Source organism: Perognathus longimembris, chromosome 13 (genome assembly GCF_023159225.1).
Source record: "Perognathus longimembris pacificus isolate PPM17 chromosome 13, ASM2315922v1, whole genome shotgun sequence".
Lineage (NCBI taxonomy): Eukaryota > Metazoa > Chordata > Mammalia > Rodentia > Heteromyidae > Perognathus > Perognathus longimembris.
In genome coordinates, this window is record NC_063173.1 from 9,970,414 (window position 1) to 9,996,194 (window position 25,781).

The window sequence follows — 25,781 nt, forward strand, 5'->3', positions numbered from 1 at the left end:
AAGTCAAAAGCGTTCATGTGGCAATTTCCACTGTACAATCTGAAGCATTTAAAAAGATGAGTGGCTCAGGTATGAATTTCTCAGGTCATTATACAGCAAGATTTAGGAAACATTTTCTGCAAACGAGCAAATAGAATATAGTTAGGCTTTGGTTTATACAATTACTACTGTAGTTCATCTATTAAATTGCCTGTATATAACATGAAAAGTGGACCAAGGTAATATGTTGTTTTTAATAAACTTAAATTTCACTAATACTTTACTTATTGAAACAGGCAGCAGGTCAGCTTTAGACTGTGAGTCATAGGTTTAACTCTTGTTGCATCATGGAATGAGAAACATTGAGATCTTCAGCTATTTCACCATCTATTGATCTTTTAGGAAGTATTAACAAACTCACTTTTATATTCTTTGTCCTTGTCTTTCTTGCCCCTAGTCTTGTGCTTTCAAATCTTCAAGAATGACCCTTTGAGGGCTTTACTGCCAGTACTAAAATATGTTAGCTTCTTTCTAACATCTCAAATATGTTGTAGACTGGGTAAAGATGATATTGATTGTAAAGATCAAGGCAAACTGTTCCAGGTAAATCTATTGCTTGAAATTGTAGCACAGTAATGAACATCTTGCCCCTTTAAAATAACAGTTTCAGCCAGGCACCGAGGTGGCTCATGCCTGTAATCCAAGTTACTCAGGAGGCTGAGATCTGAGGATTGAGATTTGAAGCCAGCCGGAGCAGGAAAGCCCAAGAGACTCTTATTTTCAATAAACTACTAAGAAAAAGCAGAAAGTGGTTCTGTGGTTCAACTGATAGAGCACTAGCCTTGAGCAAAAGTAGCTCAGAGACAGTACCCAGGTCCAGAGATCAAGCTCCCAGGACCAGCAAAAAAAAAAAATAATAATAATATTTTCTTCCTTTTTAAAATTTTCTGTAAGCGTGAATAGACTATAATTGGTCTAAAACCAGATTTCCTGTGTCCTCAAATTACTATCACTTATCTGCTTTACACTTCAAAATTCTCTTTTTTTCTTTATATTGACCCAAAACATGCAGTTTACCTTAAGAGCTTACTCAATGTACATTCTCCGGGTTTTGACAAATACTGAATAACAAATGTCCTCCTTCCTCCTTTTCTCCCTTCCTTCCTTCCTTCCTTCCTTCCTTCCTTCCTTCCTTCCTTCCTTCCTTCCTTCCTTCCTTCCTTCCTTCCTTCCTCCCTCCTTCCTTCTTTCCTTTCTTCCTCCCTCCCTCTCTTTCTCTCTTTCCTTCTTTTTTTTTTTTTTTTGCCAGTCCTGGGCCTTGGACTCTGGGCCTGAGCACTGTCCCTGGCTTCTTCTTGCTCAAGGCTAGCACTCTGCCACTTGAGCCACAGCACCACTTCTGGTCATTTTCTATATATGTGGTGGTGGGGAATCGAACCCAGGGCTTCATGTATACGAGGCAAGAACTCTTGCCACTAGGCCATATTCCCAGCCCACTCTCTTTCCTTCTTAATTTAATTTTGTTTTCAAGGTGATGTACAGAAGGGTTTACAGTTACATATGCAAGAGGGTGAGTACATTTCTTGTCAAACTTGTTACCCTCTCCCTCATTTTTCTCCCACTTTCCCTCCCCCTAATGTTCTCTCCAAGTTGTACCATTAATTTCCAGCATACTGTCTTGTGAGAATTGCTGTTGCATTTTGTCCTTTGTTTCACCATTTTGTTGCTCCCCTTCCCTTCCCGAATTCAGATAAACATATATACAAAACACAGGGTACCAAAATCAAATACAGTGACAACAGGGGATAAATCACAGGAAATACAAATGAAAGAAAAAAGAAATAATTACACATAGTACATTAGAAATAACAACAATGAAAAAACCTCTTATTTGCACATCTTGGGAGTTCATTTCACGTAGCATCATCTTTAGTCTTCCTTTCTAGCCCTAATGTTTTACTGTTACCACTGTTTAACCTTTTACACAAAGTTCTATCGTTGGAAGTGTAAGTCATAGCCTTTTCAGATTGGCTTCTTTCCATTAATAATTTATATCTGAGTTCTCCATGACTGCTCACCAATGCCTCATTTTTTTAATTTTTTCAAAACTTATTTTCATTTCACTTTGTTATTTTGAGCAGCCATCGAAATGGGTTTCAGTTGAACAAACCAGTTTGTAAGTCCAATACCTCGTGTGTATGTGTGTGTGTGTGTGTGTGTGTGTGTGTGTGTGTGTGTGTGTGTGTTGGTACTGGAGCTTGAACTCAGTCCTGTAGCTTTTCTGCCCAAGGCTAACACGCTTCCACTTGACTTCAACTCCACTTCCGGTTTTGTGGGTATGGACTCTTTTGCTCAGGCTCGTTTCAAACCTCAGTCCTCACATCTCAGCCTCCTGAGTAACTATAGCTCTTGATTAATGTCACCCTTTCTGCAGTATCCCCCAACTTTCCAAACTCTACTTAAGTCCGGACTGTGTGCCAGACTTGCTAAAGAAATGTATGAGATTAGTTAAAACACATTTTCTGATATCACAACTTTGCAATTAAAAAAAGTAAACTGAGTATCAAATTGCAAACAACCATTGCTAATACTGTTAAATTTACCACACAGAACTAAAGGGATAAGGCCTTCATTTCACCTTTATCTGGCCTTTCTCGCACGGTTCACTGCACACAGATCTGATGATGTGGTTCTTCTTGGACCATACTTCATCGTCATCCATTTTTAACTCTCCATTGTCCCAACTTCCAACATTGATGTAATCAAAATAATCTTTTCCCATTTCCTTGAAATTCATTATTTCATACCTTAGGAACAAGAATATAATAATTATTCAACAAGCAATATTAACACTCATCTATGAAAAGGTAGCATTTATAATTCTCTAAAATATGTCTACTGTAATTTAAATAATATTAGAATTTTCTGTGACAGCACGTGCACTTAGACACTGTTTCATTGTCCCTCCAGAGACCTTCCTTCCTTTCTTTGTTCATTCTTTCCTTCTTTCCTTCATTCCTTTTTGCTCTATTTATCTTTCTTTTTCCTTTCTCTTTCTCTCTCTGTTTATCTCACTGTCTCTTTTTTAAAGGAAAAAATAAAGTTCATTCACTTTCTTTAACATAAAGATTAATTAGAATTTCTGTTCATTAATAGCAGATGATTTCATGAAGATGATACTTTTACGACATTTGGTTACCAGAACTTTGCTCATCACTATTTCAGGTAGAAGACCCTTCTTCAAGGATAGATAAGCAAGGGTAGAAATTAACATGGGGTAAGCAGAGATGACTATTAGCTTACAATAAGGGCACACGTAAATAAGACCACCAACCAGCTAGAAAATATTATTGGACATGTACCATGCACATGAAAATGATCTTATCTCAATTCTTGCCCATCATTTCAGGCAACGCTTTTCTTTATTCCATCTCTTCCTCTGCATTGCTGCTATCGGCAGATACTTATGATCATGTGAAAGGCTAGTTGGAGGAAAGATCAATGCCTCGCCATTTTCTCTTTGGCAAAACACTGACTTTGTTTCCAGGATAAACAAGGAAGAGAACATGGTCATTTTTTTCCTGTTAATTCATTTTAGGAAAAAGAAAACTGAGTCCTTTCTATAGCACTATAGAGAAGGAAGGGGGGGGAGGGACAGAGGGAGGAGGGAGGAAGGGAGGGAAAGAAGGGGAATGAAGAGGGATTGATGAAAGAAGGAAGGAATTTCCCTTCTTTAAAAAAATTTATTGTCAAATTGAAGTACAGAGGGGTTACAGTTTCATATGTTAGGCCTTGGGTACATTTCTTATACTGTTTGTTACCTCCTCCCTCATTCTTCCCTCCCCCCTCCCCCTCTCCCTCTTCCCCCATGAGTTGTTCAGTTGGTTTACACCAAATGGTTTTGCAAGTATTGCTTTTGGAGTCGTTTGTCTTTTTATCCTTTGTCTCTCCATTTTGCTATTCCCTTTCACTTCCCTAGTTCTAATACCAGTTTGTATTCAAGCTTACACCTGAAATAAAAAGTAATCCCATGTGAGAAGATACCTTGACCTTTTAGGATGAAAGACATTTTTGAAATCACTTCAAGAAGCTTAAACAAGGACTGCTGTCCTGCTTCTGAAAGAAGATAAGAAGGTTTTTATCTCCACTGAAATAGCATGATAAAAATTTCATTTAATTGGTAAATCTTTATTCTTATTATTACCATTAAAGAGTGTGAAAGAAATTGTATAAAATTTGATTTAACCTTTTTTATTTTACCATTTACAAATGACTAAGTTCACTGTAAAAAGACAAGTTTAGAAGTGAAGGTTTAAAAACATATCCCAGAAGCCTCTACTCTAAAGCACCTAATGCAGTGTAGGAATGCTGGGAGGGCGAAGCACTTTGTAAGTTTAGAGCCTTTATAAGCTATTATTCTTGAGTATGGGAACAAAAAAATAAAGGGGGAACACATGTGCTTGTTTTCAAGTCTTTTCTTATATGTAAGAACATTTCCAGAAATGTTCTAATTAGCGGACACTGAGGGAGCAGTATCACAACGGTTTCAGTGACTACAGGTACGTAATGGGTAGGCAGCAGGTACTTAAACAGCTGTGCTGGTTGAAAACCTCTGGCTCCATTCTTGGGCCTATGAGTTAACTGGTGACAGACTAAAAGTGAAGCATCCTAGTCTCCATTTTTCCATCTGTGTTTTTTGCTCTCAACGATTCTCTTCAGATGTCACTTTGCAGCCATCTTGGAGGATAGACGGGATGTGAATGTGAACAAGGGGCATCAGGCATCCGTGGGTGATAACTTCTTCTTTTGTTTTATTTGTGACGGTCCTAGGGCTTGAACCCAAGGCTGGGCACTGTTCTTCAGCTTTTTTGGCTTATAGTACCTGCCACTTGAGCCACAGCACTACTTCTGGCTTTTGGCAGTTCATTGGAGATAAAGGTCTCACCGAATACCAAAATGGAGAGACAAAGGATAAAAAGACAAATGACTCCATGAGCGATACATACAAAACCATTTGGTGTAAACAAACTGAACAACTCATGTGGGGAGGGGAAAAGGGGGAGGGGGAAATGAGGGAGGAGGTAACAAATTGTACAAGAAACATACCCACTGCCTTATGCATGAAACTGTAACCCCTCTGTACATCACTTTGACAACAAATAAGTAATTATTCAGAAAAAAAGAAAAAGATCATCAAAGATAAGTTTGCTCAATAATGTCAAAAATTATCAGTGATCAAAAGCAAGGCTCCAGTGACCTCATACCATGTTAAAAAAAAATGTCAAAATCACAATATCCTTTAGTACATCAGTGTATTTACACACTGATTGAGCAGGACTGTAACAAAAGATAGTTCTTATTTTTCGGAATATAGGTTATATACAAGATCAATTTTTCTGCATGTGGTTCTTTGACCAGTTCTCTTCATTGAAAATATAATTCTGCAAATAATAATAATAATAAAAGAGTCTCACAGATTTTTTTGTCTGGCCTTGAACTGCAATCTTAAAATCCTGGCCTTCTAATTAACTAGAATTACAAGCACAAGCCACCAGCAAGTTTATAACTCCATGTCGTAAAGCATGCCAATGTTTCTAGACACAGGGAACTAGCTACCAGACAACCTAGGCCTGAAGATCCCACTCATGACTGCAACAGCTCAATCACTGTGCATACTATCTCCTATTTTATTTAAACCTGAAGCGAATGTTTGTACGTGAAAGAGAATTAGAAATGTTTTCGCTTATTTGCTGCTAACTCATCTCTTTATTTGGTATGTTGGGGTAAGTACCCGGATCTAACTTTGGGAACTCATGACTTTGGGCCTAAGATGTGCTGTAACAGATATGAAATAGCTTTCATAATTTTCTGTGCTTTTGTTCCTCAGGCTTTCTTTTTCTTTCAGTCATTGATGTGTGTGTGTGTGTGTGTGTGTGTGTGTGTGTGTGTGTGTGTGTGTGTGTGTGTGTGTGTGTGTCAGAACGGGAGCTTGAGCTGAGGGCCTGGGCATTGTCTTAATTTAGCTTTCTTGACTAAAGTTTAGTGCTCTACCACTTGAGTCACAGCTCCACTTCTAGCTTTTGGTAGTTAACAGAAGATAAAAGTATTGTGGACTTTCTTGCCTAGGCTGGCTTTGAACTGTGATCTTCAGATCTCAGCCTCCTGAGTAGCTAGGTTTACAGGCATGAGCCACCAACATCTTGGGACCTTCTGTAGCTACATGTGGGCTCCGGAATGCTTCTCTGACTACCCATGTTCTACGGGCTGAGCTCTTTGGAAATGGATGAGCATGGGAAAGTTTCTAGTAATTGGGTTCCAATGACCTGATTACAATCCTGAAACCAGTGCTTGGTACAGAAAGACTGAAGCCTATTGAAACTGCATTGCACAATAGTGTCACTCTGTTTTTATTCCCAGTTCCAGTTTACACGATAAAGTCTTTTTCATAATGTTAATTCATTTAAACATTTTGTTGCCTGTTCAGTAGCTAAGGATGATGTTTTGTTTGCAGTTGGTAACAAATTTGGGTAACTGTCTCAATTCCAGTTCTCAGTCAAAATCCATGAGACATAATTTCCACACAGTCACAGTTATCCCGTGGTTACTAAGCACACCATACCTGAAATACTAAAACATAGAACACCACAGCAAGAACTCATGGATTATGTAACTGCCTACTTCAAACATATAGGTTTCTCAGCCTTAGAAGATAAGCTTGTTGATTTGTCAATGACAAGAAATGTCAGTGTCGGAAAGCTTAACTGCTGGTGACCGATAATTTCAAGAAATAGGAGTGTTTCATTCCTCACACAAAGAAATGAGCTCTTAGCCCCATTTTTACCAGTGTTTAATCTTGACAGTGTCTAGTTGGAGCTGTCATTTGTTAGATAATGAGCTGGAAGCTGAGTGAATTTGACTATTACAACCATGTTGCAGAGAACTCATGTGTCAGAAACCAAGCTTTCAGCAAAGCCCTGGATATCAAATCTCTTGCTCTTTCTTCTCCATGAGATAACCACAGATGAACTTGAAACAGATAAATGATCAACTTTTTGTAGTTTGGCCCCAGAACTACTTGCAACAGCTAAGTGATCCTCCCTATATTTTATTTTATTTCTATAACCTGGCCCCCTGGTTTTATGCATAAGAAATGGCAAAATGTGAAAGAATTCAGTTTTTGAAAACAGTCATAACGACTTTATAGATAAGTAAGTGTCGTGTTTGGCAGAGAGATGATTTTAAGAAAAGTTAAATCTTAATTTTGAATTTGCCCATCTGTTGTAATAACAGAAACAATGAACCTACACTTTTGAATTGATCTTATTTTCTGATAAATATTGATTATCTACAAGACAAACACAAAGAGATATCAGTAAAGAAAATGTGGTTATGAACAAGTGCCATTCTTTAAAAAAATTTCAGTAGTAGGAAGGAGAAGAAGATGAAGAAGCTGAAGAGGAAGAATAAGAAAGAAAAAGGAGGAGGAGGAGAGAAGGAGGGAAAGAGAAAGAAAGAAAGGCAAGTAAGTCTGTGAGACTCTTATCTCCAATAAACTACCAAAAAAGCTAGAAGTGGAGGTGTGGCTCAAGTGTTGAGTGCCAGCCTCGAGTGGAATTAAGAGCAAAAGCTCTGAGTTCAAGCTTCATTATTGGCATTAAACACAACAAAGAACAAGGCCCCAAAACATGAGTGTAAGAATTAAAATACTGAACGAAGGTCAGGCGCCAGTGGCTCACACCTGTAATCCTAGCTACTCAGGAAGCTGAGATCTGAGGACCACAGTTTGAAGCAGGACCAGGCAGAAAAATCCCCGTGAAACTCTTATAACCAGCTAACTACTCAAAAATGCTGGAAATGGCAATGTGGTTCAAATGGTAGCGTGCTAGCCTTGAACACAAAGAGGCTCAGGGACAGTGCCCAGACCCCAGGCCTGGCAAAAAAAAATCCAAGCAAAAACAAAAAGAACTCAGGGGATGTTGACAGGCCCCAGAGTTCAATCCCCACGACCAACAAAAATAAATAAATGTGTGTACATATATATATATGTATATTTAGGTATATACATACATATATTTGTTGACTTCCTATAATGCTTCTGCATTAATATGAAAAACTGCATTATTTTACCAAAGAGTGAATTCTTTGTTGTTGTTGATTTGGTAGAGATCCCAGTTAAATCAACGAGTTCCAGGACACAGCTCCTTTCCCTTTCTTCCACCCCCTCCAGGCTTGTCCCTCCTCCTGCACTGCTCTCCTGTGATACTTGCACCTGCTTACTTTGGGTCCCTGTGCAAGACTCGTTTTCTTTGATCTCCCCTCTTTCCACTTGCTGTGTCTGCACACCATCTCTTCCTTCACTGGTTATAATTTAGAGCTGAAATATCCTAAGTTTTAAAATAAGTTTTATGTAAGTTTTCAAAAATTGAACAAAACTCAAATTATAGCCCAATAAAAATCAGTTCTGTTAAACCATTGAACTGAAACCAGCAGAAGTCTGTTGATCAGAAATTAATATATTTCTTAATGAGACTGTGTTTCTCTGGGGCTAAAAGCAGGAGGCTGTAAGGGGAATGGGATAATTATTGGGGGAGAGAATTCTGGAGATTATTCTGTCAGGCAGTAATTCTGGTGCTAAAGATTTCCTAAAAAGTGAAATTCTTATAAATATGTGATAAAAGTGTAGAGGAGCCAGTATAACAGAAACTTCAAATCCAATTCCATCCAACAAAGCAACTATAAGAACAATTAAATGCCTTGGGATTAGGTAAAAGATGAAAGAGAGACCACAGAATTAGTTTGAACAAAATCATTAATCATAATATTACTGCTAATGGAATCCTTTTCTACTTTATAGATTAAATTATTTCAAGTGTCATATAAGAAAAACTGATTTTAAAAATCCAGGACAGTTTTCATTTGATGGTTATGTTTGAGAGTTGCATATTGTTCTTTCGTTGTTACTTACTGTCTAGGTAATCTTGGATCTGTCTTTCTACTTTTCTGAGACTCAAGATTTCTCCCCTGGAAAATTAATATGTTAACACAGATCATCTATTTCTCTTTGTCCCTTGTACAATATATTGTACATAATATATTAAGAATTATATGCAAACAAGCTCAATACCTACAATGTCTTCTGTCCTGGCTTCATACTTGATAGGTGTTCCATGCATTTTTATCCTTCCTTTCCTTGTCTCCATTCTTCTTTCAGCTTAATTTTTTTTCCTCATTTTTTTAAAAGATAACTTTCTCATATTCCTTTCTCTGGTACACTTTTGATGGCCACTGAAGGGATTTCAATATGCATTTATTCTACTTTAAGCTAACGTTGAATTACTTAATAGAAAAATGCAAGAATTTTGCCCTTAGACGATAATAAAGTATCTTATAGCTTGTTTTCAAATTCTGTGCATGCAAAATCTGTACTATGTACTCTAGAATGTGATGGCTAGGGGAACATCCAGCCACAGGGCTGGACATCATTGGTACATGACGAGGGCGACACCCGTGCCTCTGACTGCCTTCCACACCAGGATCTGGTGCACGCTGAAAATGAGGTTCTGAATACCCAACTAGTCCTTAGAGAAGAAAGGTCTCCCACTTGTGCTCCTTGGCTGTCTTCAGAATAACATTGTCCTCCCTGTGTCTTCCGTGCACTTACGCTGGGTCCCTGGCAGTAACAAGGCTTCGGAAAGGTATTTTCCCAAAGGAACCTCTACACCAGAGCGCTGCAAACGTTTCCAGCTAAGGGAAGATGGGGACTATTTTAAGCTGTGAGGCAGTCTTGAATCACTCAGCCTACTATTAGCGGGCAAGAGCAGCCATAGTATCTAACTTAATGAGGTGACTCGGTTACATGAGCTGGGTTGCTGGTCGGAAATAGCGGTTCCCATTTCTTTTATGTAATTCTGAAATCCTCCAAACTCTGAAAATCATACTTTTCATAACTTTGCAGCAAAGGATAGACCTATCTAAAATTATCAGGTGATAACACCTGATGTGAACTCTCATTAGGGTATTTATAGTCTATTTATAATAATGAATGTGAATATTCATATGTTTTGGTGCAGAAATATTAATATGTTGATTAAGGATTACCACCTCAGTGCATGTTGGTGGAATTATATTACTAGTTAAATGTTTCTAAATCGAAAAGTTCTGGATTCTGTATCACTGACAGCACCAACAACTTTTAATAAAGAATTATGCTTGGATAGTATATGCTAACAATACATGAGTTTTAAAAGCAATGATTCAAATATATTAGAACAATTTACAAGAATGTGTGGCAATATGGTGAGCTATTTCTCTCGGCTTCATCTTTGGAGGGAGTTTCTTGTTATACAGGCATGTCTAGTTTCTTTCCCAACTTGGGAACCTTTTGATTCAGCAGAGCAGTAGCCTTTAGTCTACACAAATACCAATATCAAAAATATCAATATCCTGACTACTCCTCGGGAAATGTTTTTGTGATTTTGATTAATTGGGGGGCTGATGTGTAAGGAGTTGAATCCTGAGAGACTAAGTTACAATCTTAACTCTATCATTTGTTAGACTATGTCTTAGGGTGAGTCATTTAACCTTTGTGAGTTTGTTTAGCTGGAAGAGAGAATGGTAACATTACTTACATCAGAAGTCTACATAGTAGAGCATGTAGCTTAGGGCTGGGCTCGAATATATACTCAAAAATATTTTTTGAGACAATCTCACTGTTAGCCAGTCTTGTTGTAAAGTTATTCTTAAAAAATGATATAACTAGAACTAGGTACATTGAGAGGGATGAGTGGTGTTGAAAAGTTGGAGAATAATGAAAAGTTGAACACTGATCCAGAAGTATTATACTCACGAAATGACATGTTAAATTGAAACACCTTTGTATGAGTACTTAAATAAAGAAAGAAATTTTGATTAGCTTGGAAAAAAAAACTGTTTCAACTCTTTCTTCCTGGGTCTCGTCCATGCCCTCAGAGTCCAACTCCAATAATTTTTTAATGCTTTAATGGAATAGTCCAACTAAGTAGCACAGGGATAAACTTGAGAGAATCCTGAATTCAGGGAAGCTGTTTGCAAAATGCAATGTGTGGCATTTCATCTGAGTCCTGCAGGAATTTGTGTTCCAATACAATGAAGAGCCAGTGTCCTAAAAGTCCTGACATTGTAGCGTGTTTGGGGAATTATGAGGCAAGCAGTGATTCTCTAGCTAACATAAAAGGATTTCCCACTGGAATCCAGTCACCTAAGACATTGTCTTGCTATCAGGTTTGTCGAGTTGGCTGGACACATGGCTTGAAAACTTTTGAACTGATGGACTAGCAGTTATTGTCTATTATCAGGCCCTGGGTTGAGTAACATAACTTCATAAGAGAACAACACAGGAACAGAAAAATCCATGCACAAGTAGTTCAGAGCCAGAAGACTGAACTCCTGTGTCAACTAAGACTGAACTCCTGTGTCAACTTACCCTGAGAATATTTATAACATTTGTGTGGCCCTGAGAAAAATCTTGCCTTCCCTCCCTGAAGTATACACTAGATAGTCAAAATAATAGAAAAATAATGATGTAAAAGCCAGCTCATCTTAGCAAATAGGCTGACTGGGGCAGTACTTCCAGAGCTTTAGAAAAGAAAACATAGCCAGCTTTTCCTTTGGCTGTGAGATCTGGAGCTAGCTGTTACTTAGTAGACCGGCATGTGTGATGGTGACAGCGGTACCCAGGACAAGCTCCAGCTTACCTTAGGATTCGGAAATGTGCTAAGCCAAGATTGCTGGCAGAAAGTGCGCACCGAAAGGGGATAAGTTGCAGAGGTACTTGTGAGGCTTCCTGGCAGCATCAACTGCAAACAGCGAATGCAGACGCTTTGCCAGACATAGCTGCTGAGCACTGCGGGCCCTGGAAGAGCCTTGGGAATGTTGCATCAGGGTGGAAGGACCCCGACTCGCTGGTACAAAGCAGAGTCAAGATCTAGCCCTGCTATAACTTGGAATATAATTTCAGCAAATTTCCCTTCATGGATTAAAAATGTATGTATAGCTGGGCACTGGTAGCTCTCAGAAGTAATCCTAGCTACTCTGAAAGCTGAGATTAAAAAGAAATTACAGTTACAAGACACCCCAACACAGGAAAATTTGTGACTCTTAACTCCTAAAAGATTTTAAAAAGAGAAAGCCAGAGGTAGAGCCATAGATCAAGTGGTAGAGTGCAGCCTTGAGCAAAAATGCTCAGGGACAGTGCTCAGGTCTTCAGTTCAAGCCCATGCACTGCACCAGGACTCTCTCTCTCTCTCACTTTCTCTCTCTGCACACACACACACACACACACACACACACACACACACACACACAAACTGTATATGTAGAGTCCCTTAAAAATTTGGAGCATGTAATAGATGTGAACAATTATGGTAAATTTTGGATGCATAATGAGTTTTCTAAAGGGTCACTTATAATTATGAGTAAGTTGCATGCTTGTTAGCAACTCCCTATAAATAATGAAAGGTGAAATTTCAGAGAAATGACCAAGTTAGTACTCAATAAGGGAGAAAGTCTACAGCTGGAGGATAACAAGATAAAACATGATTTATGATTATAAAATAATAATCTAAATAAATAAATACTAAACAATCTTCAAATACCTCAGCTCTATTTCTGGAGACTCTGAAAATTGATTTTTTCCTATTTCAAACTAGTTCTATGATCCAAGGAGATGGAGAGTATAGGAAATAACATGATGAAATAACATGTAGACTATAGGAAATAACGTGTACTAAGAAACCACAGAGACAGCTTCTGTATGTCTATGATAAATTGAGGCTCTTGCCTCTAACTTGTGGTCTTTGGAATGTGGGGGAATTTCAAAAGTACATGTGTGACATAGGCATCAACGCGTTGGTCACATTGAGCGAGACTTCCTCTCCGTCTTTGCCTACTTTAAATTACCAACACTAGGGAAATATCACCAGGAAACCTGAATTACCAGAGGGGAGAGTAGCAAGCACCTCAGGATGAAGAGTTTTTATCAGGCTGTGTTGTCAATAAAGAATCATAATAATACCTTCCGGGAGAGTCTCCATTCTCATCAAATAGGATCATGTCTCCAGAAACTCCAGTGAAATTGGTCTTCATCAGGGAGTCCAAGAGTTTCCGCCCATCGATGGGTTTCATGGCATCGCAAAGCCCTGCGTAGCCGGGGCAGAGGGACATCTGCATGTTATGGAGTCCATAGGCCATAGAGTAGATCGCATTGATCACAAATCCCATTTTGGAGTCTTGAACATGATGTGTTCTGAGAGTCAAGGAACCTGGTGGGAAACAAAATCAGGATGAAAACTAAGATTTACTTCTACTGAGAGAGAAAGACAGGGAGAGATGGAGAGACACACAGAGAGATGGAGTAGTGGAGGGATGGAGGGAGGGAGGAAGGGAGGAAGGAAGACATGATGGAAGGGAACAGATGCCAATATATTGTTTCTAACAAACATTTTCAAGCCTTGCTTCCAAATCTTGGAGGAAGATCTGAATTCCCCCAAGTAGTAAAGTTTTCCAGTAATCAAACTTTGGGATTAGATTCAGGAGGGTGCCGCATTTCTCTACTACAAAATTTATCCAAAAGTCAGATTCGTTTCTCTGGCGTCTTTCTTCTATGATACTAGGCCTTATTGGTTCAAAAATACTAAATAAATGTTTGATTTCTAAACTATTAATTCCTCTTTGCTGAGCTAAAGTATCATCTGTCTACTACCATCTACCATTTGGCTCCAACTTACCTATGTGATGATTTGTCACTTACTGCTTCCAGGCCCAAAGCCTAAATTGGCTTATTTGGAAGTTATGAAAGGTAATGATCAAATGTCATTAAACATCCTACATAGAACTTGCATGCTTGTAGTTCTCCCACTAGTATGGGATTAAATCTGGGAGTTGTATATGTGGTCTGCCTCTGGCTTGTGGGACAATTTGGACTTTCTGAGGACAATGATCTTTGTTTTCACAAGTGTAGCCCTTGTACCTCTAAGGCACCTGACATGTGACTAGCACTCCTAGCATACATTGAGTGTAAGAGTGAGGCCAGATACATAACAGCATGCCCCCAGGACTGTCCCCAAATACCTTGTCTGGTTCTCAGATTATCAAATCATTTTACTATAAACCATTTATTGGTAGAAATACACTTATTTATACACAACTAAACAACACCTCAAGTTACAAAAGGATTTGTTAGATGATGTGCGCATCCTTATAACAAATCACATGTATTTTTCCCATCTAAGAAAACTGAAGGGAAGTTGTGCTGCAGTACATATGGTAGAAGAGGAGCGTAGTGTCTCCTGCGGAATGTAAAGTGACTCTTGGACTTAATGGCTACATCACTGAGATAAGAAATGAAAAGGTAACGAATCATTTATGGTTACTTTCCTATATCTTTCTTTCCCTCCAACATCTTCCGAATTGAACTCTAAGAAGTACAAAAGATAAAACTAGAAAGAATTCAAGAAAAGCTGTTGTCCGTTTCGAAACTGACAAGCAGAAAGAGGTTATCTGCAATTGACTGAGGTCAGAGAAAAATACATTTTTGTTTTCTGCGAGCTATCAGCTATGCCCTGTAAATGTAATGACAGAAGATTATAGAGGCAAATGCCACGGAGAAGGCACCTATAATTCTAAAGGTGAGATTTATCTGTGATCAAAGGAAACGTGCGGCAGGATTTTGGAGAACTTCCCACGTGTTTCACGTTTTTTTTTTCCTAGCTTCATCTCACTTTCTCCTTTCCAGTGAAGTAACACAAACACAAACAGTGAGGCCCAGGAAGAAGCGGAAATCTCATCTTTCTTCCTAGAAGGCAGGTGGGAGAACTCAGAACGTGGAAGTGGTCAGAACGGGGAACGGGGAGAAATGATCTGTGTTGTTGATACCCCCAGGTCTCCTGAGTTAGACAGGCGTGCACATCAGAGTTCTGAGAACTGAACCCAGTGTATAATAGTGCTTAGGTCCAAGATTAAGATTTGTACAGGTTGTGGTGAGCTCTACACAGGAGGGAATCCATGTTTTGTGGAAGGAAGGTGCATATTAACAGACAAAAGTGAGTGAACAATTGTTAAAAAGCTCTTGTAAGATGCAAACAACTTGAAGGTAGCATTTTATTGAAAATTTGCAGAGCCCTGTGATGATATTGAAAGAGAATTGGCTCCCTTCGAGTAGGAGTGGCCTTACAGTCCTATCAGCTTTTATTTTTTTTAATTAAAAATTCCCTATAAGTAGTTGTACAAGGAGGTTTCAATTCAACAAGTCAGTTTGTAGATGCAATGCATCTTGATCAATGTCACTCTTTCTACCTTCCCCCCTGCCCCCCGCCATCTGTCCTAAACTCACCCAGCCCTGAAAGTTATCTGGCTCCATTTTCATATTGAATATTAAGATGTATTCACCCTACCCCTTCCCCTGTCCATTTTTTTCTGCCCTTCTCTCTAACAGTACATGTTTCAGTTTCCTGGTATTCATTTGATTAAACTGTAGTTAGTTAGATAAGTTAGTTGTTTAAAGGAGCTACACCATTCTACTTTTCCCCTGTGTACAGCATACATACTGTAGTCAGTGTGTTTATATATAAACACATATGAGCTTATCTATATTTTTATATATGTTTATACTTTAGAACTAACTTCCACATATGAAAGAAAACATGCCCTTTTTCTCTCTGAGCTTGATTTAACTTCACATAATGTAATTGCTTGTTTCTGGGTCCATCTATTTCCCTGCAAATGATGTAATATTTTTCCTGATGAGTGAATAAAATTCCAGAAATGTAGGTTGATATTGAAAGGGTATGTATGCAATCATTTACGGGTGACATTAGAGTCCCATCAACTTTTGCTGGTCTTCCATTTATGTTCCTAAAATTCCTGTTTTTGTTTGGTTTATATAATCTCTCTTCAGATGGCTTAATAGAGCTCAAAGAGTTATATTCAGTTCCTTTGTTCTTGTAGCTTTGGCCCTTGAGAGAAATTCTAGCTCATTAGTTAATTTATTCATTGACTCATTCAGAGATTAAGTTACTGGTTGAAAAGATATTTATTGAATCCCTATTGTATTTCAGACTCTTCTGGTGACACAAACACAAGAAAGATAACATCTTTGTCTTCAAAAATAAAATAACAAAATAAAACCTCCCTGAGCATTTTATGAACAGGCACAGTATAGAAGTTTGTGAAGACTCAAGGCATTTCATCTCATTAGGCAAATTGTGAAGGCCAAGTGTGCAAAATGAAATCTCCATTTTACCCAGACATCTTTTCTCACCACTAAGCTCTCGGAGAGAATTGCTATGTTAATTAGTTGGCATGTTGGTGTTTGAAAGAATTGGATTTCCTTTAGCAGTATTTACTTTGCTCAGGGATTAGTTTTAGTGGGGCAAGGGGGTTGTAAACTGGGATCAGCCTGGCCTAAGGATATACAGCCAAGCCAAACTTGACAGCTATTTCCAGCTGTCTGCAGAGGGGAAATAAAAACAGAATAGTGGCTCTTCCTTCTATCTTCCTTTATTCAAAATGGATCTTTGATTTATAGCACTTAATATTCAAGCCCAAATTGAGTGTTGCATAATCAAATCAGAAGTCTCTGAAAACATTAGCAGAAACTGAAACCTTCCAACCTGTGATTACAATTTAACTCTATAGCCCACAATACTTGCTCTTTATTCAACTTGGGACCAAAACTTAGGAGCTTAATTGATATTAAAGAAGAAGAAATCAGTCTATGTTAACAAGGCAGAGTTAGAGAATGAGGATGTCGAGATGCAAGGGACTCAGAGACCACCTAGTAGAAAGCCTGCAAAAATAGACGCTCTGGGCTGAATGTGACCTTTATCTACGCTTTGCTTGACCCAAATGCCTTTTAGTGGAAATTTCAAATAACCAGCTATGAAGGCTCATTTTGAAAAATCAGAAAATAGAACAACTCCAGTTTCATATTCTTACATGGTAAATAAGAACTCTCTCCTCTTCTATATAACCCTTCTCTCCCATGATTCATCTGATACTGCAACTCCTAATTTGGTTCATACAGATGAAGATGTAAGTCCACAAGGGAGAGAAAGGACTTTTCTAAAGACACATCTTTACTTGGTGGCAGCAGGCCCAGCCTCCTTCTCTCCTAATTCCTTAAGTAATGCTATTTTCATTAGGAGTGGCAAAGGAGTCATGATTTAAAGATGTTTTCAGCAACTTGGTTGAAAATTCCTGATTCAGGAGTAATAAAATGACTTTGCCTGCCTGCCTGCCTTCCTTCCTTCTTTCCTTCTTTCCTTCCTTCCCTCCCTCCCTCCCTCCCTTTCTTCCTTCCTTCCTTCCTTCCTTCCTTCCTTCCTTCCTTCCTTCCTTCCTTCCTTCCTTCCTTCCTTCCTTCCTTCCTTCCTTCCTTCCTTCCTTCCCTCTTTCTTTCCTATTACTGGGACTTGAGCACCTGCTCAAGGCTAGTGCTCTACTGCTTGAGTCACATCTTCACTTCTATCTTTCTGCTGGTGAACTGGAGATAAGAATCTCATAGTTTTTCATCCTGGCTGGCTTCAAACCTCCATCTTCTGAGTTAAGCCTTTGGAGCAACTCTGACTACAGGAATGAGCCATCATCACCGGGCATGGGGCCAGACTGTGAAGGAAAAAAAACCCCACCAATTTAATTACTTCTATTAGCCCTAGTAGAGTCACAAACATATTTTCAGATTGTTCTTACTAGTCACCATCTACTCACAAGCAAGAGAAGACTACAGGAAGGAGGGTATAGGAATACATGCAGCTTTTTCTATGGAGGTGGCTGTACATCTGTAAGAAGGTGTTAGGTAGCATACTCTAACACTGAAATGAAAAAAATACACATTGTATTGAAACAAGTTATCTCTATCATTTCTTTTCTGAATTATCTTACTCTTTAAGAATCTGACGATTAGGGGGCTGGGGATATGGCCTAGTGGCAAGAGTGCTTGCCTCTTATACATGAAGCCCTGGGTTCGATTCCCCACCACCACATATATGGAAAATGGCCAGAAGTGGCGCTGTGGCTCAAGTGGCAGAGTGCTAGCCTTGAGCACAGAGAGGCCAGGGACAGTGCTCAGGCCCTGAGTCCAAGCCCAGGACAGGCCAAAAAAAAAAAGAATCTGACGATTAGATTTCAGTTATACAAGGCCAAGGACACACTGCTCTATTTCCCGATAGAGCAGAGGGCAGAGCAACTTCCCCAGTACAGTTGTATTATAATCCTATTACTACATGAAATCCTTTTGGCCATGTATTGGAGTTATGAATATGAAGGCTAAAATCATCATGCTCATCTCAGATCTGTACACTGAGTTTATAGGGGACAATCTTTTATTTAGTATTACTAAATACCTACCTTTAAACAGAAGCTTCTAAATCTCTCATAGGAGTCTGATAGATGTTCAGAATAGACAATTCACTTTGTGGATTGAGCTCATATTGCTCTTCTTTATCATTGTTAACAATTTAATGATGGACCCTTAATTATTATAATTTAACTTTAAATCATTAAATTTAAATCATTAAGACCATATGGGCTTACTATATAAGACCCAACATCCATTCAAACAGGAAACAAGTATTATAATATAGTTTAGATAGGAGCATTAGCTAGGATTAATGAAATAAGCCTGGTGCCTATGGCACACCTGTAATTTTAGTTACTCAGGAGGCTGAGATCTGAGGATCATGTTTCAAAGCCAGCCTGGGCAGGAAAGGCTGTGAGACTTTTATTTCCAATTAATCACAGAAAAAGCTGGAAGTGGTGCTGTGGTTCAAGTAGTTGCACACTAGCCTTGAGCAAAAGGAGCCCAGGGACAGCGCATAGACCCAGAGCTCAAGTTCTAGGACCAGCAAAAAAAAAAAAAAAAAAGGAATGGCTAGGTTGAGAGAGATGAGAGTCATGGTCATGGAAGGAGTGACATTGAGCAACAGGAGCTGTATGCATAAGGTGACTTTTGGAATTGAAATCTCATTGTATAACTTCTTAAAGATAATAAAAAACTAAAAGATTGGTTTTTGGTTCTGTGGCTCAGACGATGATTCGTGACATAGTCTATGGGCGCAGTAGCCCTTGCCAGATCTTCTGGTTCCCATCCCGGCAGTGTTACTGTGCCCATGCCAACAGAGAAACCAGTTGCTACCACTGGCAGTGTTTCCAGTTCACCACTGTGTCTGGAATACCGGCAGTTGACCTCTAAATGCTCATATTGAAATGCAAATGAACAGAGCAGCTGCGACAGGAGAGGCTCCTTCCGGGAGCTGCAGATGCTCCACCGGGACTGTGCAGTTCTTCCTGCAGAACACCAAATTTTAAATTTAAATGACAAACCCCATGGGCAGCCAGTTGGCAAATCTAATGGCTATGTTCCTTCAGATAGCATCTCTCTTTCATTCACGTTATATTATTTGGAGGGGCATCCATATGCAGTGTGAGTGAAAAAGAACCAAACAGAGAGAGAGGAAGGAGAGTAGTCATGATATTATTGAAAAGAATGTGAGCCCAAGCCATAACATCACAATCTCCTTAGGAGAGCAAGACCGTACTCCTGTCACTTTTCTTTGTCACAATTCTGTTTTAGGCTCAAGCTGGCTATGTTTCTGAAGACATGTGGCTCTCATCTCTAGCTAATATTTTAATACAGTCTTTTTGCTGTGAATCCCAAATACCGTTTTCCACGCAGAACCTAACTATTTTTTTTCAAAGCTACCTCATTTTGAAAGGAATTTTTGAAATGATCCTTTTTTTTTGTGGAATGAGATAGTGAGAGAGCACATGCGCAGATGTCTGTTCCCTGTGCCAGGCACTAGCGTGGTATTTTTACAGATAGGCAGGTCACACACACAGAGTGACTAGATCAGTACTTATAAAATTGCCACTCCCCACTTTTAAAACATTGCGATTACTAAACTTATTTATTCAAACTATGTTCTGGACTTTAGGCTTCTAACAGGAAGCAGCACAGAAAAAATTAGACTCCATTAAGGCCTTCTTCTAATTAAATATAATGAGCTTGCTAATGGGAGCCCCATCTCTTAAAACAAGCACTTTAATTGACATGAAGTACAAGATCACAAAAAATAAAAAAAAAACCAAGTTACATTGTTGCATACAAAACTTTGGTAAAAAATTCAGCCACAAAATCATAGTCATCTCCAATACAACAGGTTTGATTAGTATAGAAAGTATCTTTTTAAAAAATACCAAAAGTATATTTTAAAAGCCGCTGGTTCTGGTAATACCACTGACTTCTTTTTAGTCTGCATTACTTTATATTGGCAACAATGACTCAGCCATGATAATGAGTGTCTGATATGCACTTCTAGTTGAAATATATTGAAGATAGTCACTAAAGGAGAAGAGATGGGACGACCATGTATCTCACAGATACTAGATGCCAGGAGTTTTACAGTTATGAATTCATTGAACACTCACAATAAACATACAAGCTAATCATAATTTTATTGCCATTTCTTAAAGACTTGGTTTCTGAGAGCTAGGGCAAAATATGTAGAGGCATAGAGATTCAATGCAGTAGGTGCCTGCAAACCAGACACCAGACACTGCAACTCCAGTCCCCTTTCTGAGATAGACTCAATGCAGAAATTTCTCCCAAATAATACCAAATCCCATGGAAGATACCTTCTCTAGCATCTTCCAATTTTCACCCCTATCCAACCAGTGTTCCCCCAAGTGCACTGTCTTTTCTTGGGTCCTGCTCTGACCTTCAGTGATCTAAGGAGGCCAGAGTTAGACTGCAACTCCATTTTCCACCCTGGGGGAAGCAGAGGTCTCTAACAGCCCCAGGAAAAAAGGTGCTGGCAATCAAAAGAGATAGATGGAGGGAAAACATCATGCAAATCTAGGTCCTGTTCAAAGTTATTCATCCTTGAAGACTCTTCTACCTGAAAGGGAAGCAGAATTAAAAAGGAATGGAAATTACCAAAGAAAGAAAATATAATATAGTAAAGTAGAATTTCAAAACCTAGTTCAGTCTGACCCTGGAGATGGACTCTCATCTGTGGAACTACCTTCCCATTTTAACATAACAAGGCCACTCTTATTTTCTTTTTGCAGGAGGGTGGATTGAACTCAGGGCCTGGAGCTTGGTAAGAAAGCCCTCTACCATCCCTACCACCTGAGCCATACTTCCAGTTTAGCTTGAATTTCAGATAGCTTGTGAGTTCAGTCCATGTTTCAGATAATCTTTTAGGGGCTAGCCTCAAAACCTGGTGCTTCCGCTTCTATACCCCGAGTAGGCGGGGTTATAGCCCTCTGACATCTGTCACTCTAGAACATCATCGTTATCAAACTGCAAATGACGATTACCATTCCTACTAATTTCTGAGAGTAGTACTTGGGGAACAAATGAGCAATTATATGTGAGATAGTTCAACTAATTATGGGTAACATTGAGGAATTCCTATTATTCTAACTTAGTCATAAAAAGTACCATTAACAAATGTTTAGCAGATTAGCTTACTTTTTATATGAGAAAAGAGGTGCGTATATGTTGAAAACTTATCTAATAACAGAGTAAACCCACCTCAAACTGTAAACCACCCAAAGCTAGAATCTGGGATGAAAATATTTCCAGGAACTCTGGGACTATACTAACATAAAGAATCACAAACAAACATGAGGAAAAAAAACATAACTCCTCATCTTAGTTCTACTTAACTGCTACACAAGTCACTTTTTATCAAACAAAGCAACAAGTCTGCATTATTTTTCCAATGAACTGATATGAATATCTGTACAAGATCCAGTAACAGAAACCATTAGATTAAATCTCCTTGAAGAACACTTTCTGAGAGAACAACTTTGCAGTTTCACATATTTTTGCAAAGGTCTAAAATAAGTTTTGTGATGGGTATCATCTCAAACTAATGTTTTCATTTATAGCCAGCAGTCAAATAATGAAAATGTGATTCCAGTGACTTAGAATAAAATTGCAGCTCCTCTTTTCTAAGTTACATGCTATTGCTTTGGGTATTCTATTAAATTTGTTTTAGTCTAAATTTATTCATCTGTAAAGTAACAACATCAGTAATACCTGAAAATGGAGGTAGATCATGTAAATGAACTAGTGAGAGGAAACTAGGAACTATTTTATAAGTATTACAGATTAATACTATTTTATATTCTATAAATTTGAAGTTAGACCAGTTTTCCAAAAGACTTTCAATTGATTCATTCTGGCCCAAAGGCCCAATTTATAATTGAGACAATGTTGTCCTTTAGAAAGAATTCCTGCTGGGCTCCGGCTGCTCATGCCTATAATCCTAGCTACTTAGGAGGCTAAGATCTAGGATTGCCGTTCGAAGCCAGCCTGGGTAGGACACTCTGTGAGACTCTTATCTCGAATAAGCTACTGGGAAAAAAAAATAGCTGGAGGTGGCCCAGTGAATCAAGTGGTAGAGCACTTGCCTTGAGCAAAAGAAACTCAGGGACAGTGCCCAGGCCCAGGGTTCAAGTCCCAGGACTGGCACAAAGAGACAATGCTGAAGTTTTAGGAATATTATTGCTAGAGGTTAGTGTAGACATCTATCTTTGATTGTGATAGCACTGGTTGGTCTCTGTATACTTCTAGTCCTATGTCTGAAATGCTTCTCTTCTGTGGTTAATAGGTAGGATTACTCTATTAAAAATTAGAGTAGAAAGCCAGGGCATTAAAAGTATAGGTGATTCACATATTTCAACTGTGTATAATCTCTTACCAAAGACCCATTTTAGAAATTGCTTTATGATTTAAAAAGAAAATACAGCCATTTAAATACCCTGTCTATCTTCCCATTATGAACATATAGTTAAACATCTTTATCCTCAACTTTAACCCTTTCATTCACAGGCTTATCAGCACAGCATAATGTTCAATTAGAGAAGTACTCCTGCTTTTTAACAGTCGTTTAATGAAAATGTGCTATACCTTCATATATTCATTCTAGAAATACTTACTGAATGCCATCTCAATACCAGAACAGTTTTAGTCACTAGACTTTTTAGCAAATACGTCAGGCGTGTGGGGAAGTTTAAAATCAATAACATGGTTTTAAAAGTGGTAAGAGATCAATCTCATAATATGCACACAGTTTATCTTATTTGGAGTCACTGAACAGATGGGAGATTACTTTGCCATTCACTACAATCTTGAGCAAGTCATTTACATCCTCTACACATTAGTTCTTCCATTTTCAATAAAAGTACATTAATTGTCTTATGACTGAAGGGAAACATTATACAATATGTTAATATATAGAAAGTGCAAGCACAGAGCCTAGCAAGCAAGTAATTGCTTATCAAATGTTAATTATGGTAATGTTGATGGTAATGAGACCACTTACATTGTCCAAAATTATTAAACTAAACTGTAGTAAACCCCACCATTTGGCTGCCTAGAATACAAATTCTGATGAACTCTTCATGTTGTTTAGATGGAAGATGTCTGTCTGATGCTTCCATTAGAGAAGTTGAAGCAGCCTACCCTCCTCCGTTCTCCATTTCCTAACTTCTCGTCAATGGGAACATAAACTAGGCTCCGAAAACAGGAAGCTACCTCCCAGGAATCTGAGGTGAAGTAAAACAAAAGCATGGCTAGTGTGTATTTACCATGAAGTTACACAGGGTGTCAAATGCAGGGATGCTGACCAAACTGCCAAAAGCTGAGCTTCCTGATTCTTGGAAGTCTAAGCAGCTACTCCAGATTCTAAACTTGTGTTTTCCAGGTACAAGTTTCTACATGATAGAGTCCAGTATTCTTCCAAATAGGGACATTTGTTTATATTTATTTAATTTGCTTAATGGAATCAAGCTACAATTGGTTCCCAGTGATTGCAACCCAAATAATGGCATGATTCAAATTGTTATTTGGAAAAGCAACCTGTTATCAGTTGATTATGCAAGTTCTAATTAAAGTATTCATTTTTATAATAATTCATGTCTTGGTTCTAATCAATGTCTTATGAGTTTCTTTGCCTGGCTGTAGTCCAGCCATGACAAATTACTTAACTTTATACCAAAGCACAACCCTAGATTAAAGATTTCCTGAGCCAAACTATTTGAAAAAGAAAAGACAGATGTTGAATTCATTGCTTCTGCTTTTTCTCTCCAGGAGCTGTGGCACCCTGCAGGCTGATTTCACTGGGGAAAACATTGTTACCTGTAACTATTGGGAGCTGGTGATTCAGTTGAGAGAAAGAATCACCAGATGAATTTTCTTTGTCTGCTGAAGGAATTTAATTCAATCTTGCCTGTTCATATCTACGTCTGTGCCTTCTCTCAGACCACTGGGAAACATGGAAGGAAGGAAGAAGGCCCAAATGGAACCTGAAAGAACTGCAAAGGTCAGGCATCAAGAGAGCCCTTACAGCAGAAAACTTGCCAAGTGTTGCGGAGGCAATTAACTAGAGCAACAGTCTTGTTTCCTAAGTCTTTCCACATGTTAGCCAACCACACATGGTTTTCCCAGATTTTAAACTATCCCCTCATGAAGTAGTTTACCACATGCCACACGTTTCCATTTTCTTCTGTGCTAGAGGCAAAGACTGAGAAAGGATGATACTAATGAAGTGCTCTCAGTCCCAGACTTAGCTACTAATATTTTGATTTTCCTTCCATTTCATTCTTTTCTTCCCTCCTCCTGAATTCTCCTGAAACCAATTCTCCTCAACTGTTCATCTATGACAAAGGTCGCTAACTATACTCAAGTAACAGAAATCTTATTATCAACAAAACTCTGCTCAGCCATTCCTGAGATAATAACAGGAATTAGCAGACCAAGGTAACCTGGATCACCAGGACACTCCCGAGTCTTGCCTTTGCTTCTCTTTTCCATTCAATGCTGAGAGTACACTGGATGGAAAAAGTTGGGGGTGGCTTTTGTTCTTCAAAGTGTGGACATAGTGTTAATATACTTTGTTTGCTTCCTTGACCCATGCTTGGCCTCTGGGTTGGCCTTGTGGGGTGGGTGGCCATGACAGGTGGCTGTGCTGGGTTTGGTAGAATTCCTTAGAGCAGATGCTTATGCCCTCTGTAGCTCCAGGAACCACAGAATGCCGGATGGCTGGGGGATCTGGAACATAGAGACTATCACCGCACATCTGCATGGGTTTCACTAAGAATACAGTCTTACCCAACAATGACTGTCAGAAATGTGAAAGCTGCATTCCTTTTATTCTGCAATCCATGAAAAAACTTCAGTTTAAAACCAAAAAGACCGAATCCTCATCCCTAGATTCAAATCTTTAAAAATAAAACAAGGCCTAAGAGCAGCTCTGTGAGGGGCAGATAAAGGCGTTCTGGTACCCACGATGAAAACAGCCAGGATTTCTACCATGCAGGCAGCCTGGCTTATTATCCTGGACTCACTGAGGGAAGACTGCTGGCTCTCAGGGGAAAACTTCCCATGCTGGCTCCTGTCTTATATGGACAAAACAGAAAAGGCCACACTTATATCCTCGGTGTTTAAATCCATGGCACTTCTGTACCACAGCCAAGATGGCCCATCAATTTCCTTGTGTGAGAGGCCCCCAAAAGCTGAGATGCGAGACCCAGAAGGGCTGGGAGGATGGAGGTCTCCTCCTAGAACTCTCAGAACACCGAGGGTTCCCCAGACCGCCAACCAGTTGTGGATTGATGGGAATTCAGATTTCTATCCGAGGTGCAGGCTAATTCCACACCAAACTTTCTGGGAACTTGGGTATAGACAAAAATATATGCTTACACCTGCTTCTTAAGATAAAGAAGTTACCACTTGAGTCCTGATATACCACATGGTT

At 38.9% G+C, this 25,781-nt stretch overlaps 1 protein-coding gene across 2 annotated transcripts in view; it reads right to left on the reverse strand.

Moving 5' to 3' along the window:
* Positions 1-25,781, reverse strand: part of Grm5 (glutamate metabotropic receptor 5) — a 398,805-nt gene that overhangs the window by 88,423 nt on the left and 284,601 nt on the right. For both annotated transcript variants that reach the window (XM_048359891.1, XM_048359890.1), the window contains exons 4-5: positions 13,031-13,277; positions 2,618-2,786 (exon numbers count right to left, since the gene is read on the reverse strand). In XM_048359891.1, the coding sequence (XP_048215848.1) occupies positions 2,618-2,786; positions 13,031-13,277 (416 nt within the window). The remainder of the gene's footprint in view (positions 1-2,617; positions 2,787-13,030; positions 13,278-25,781) is intronic.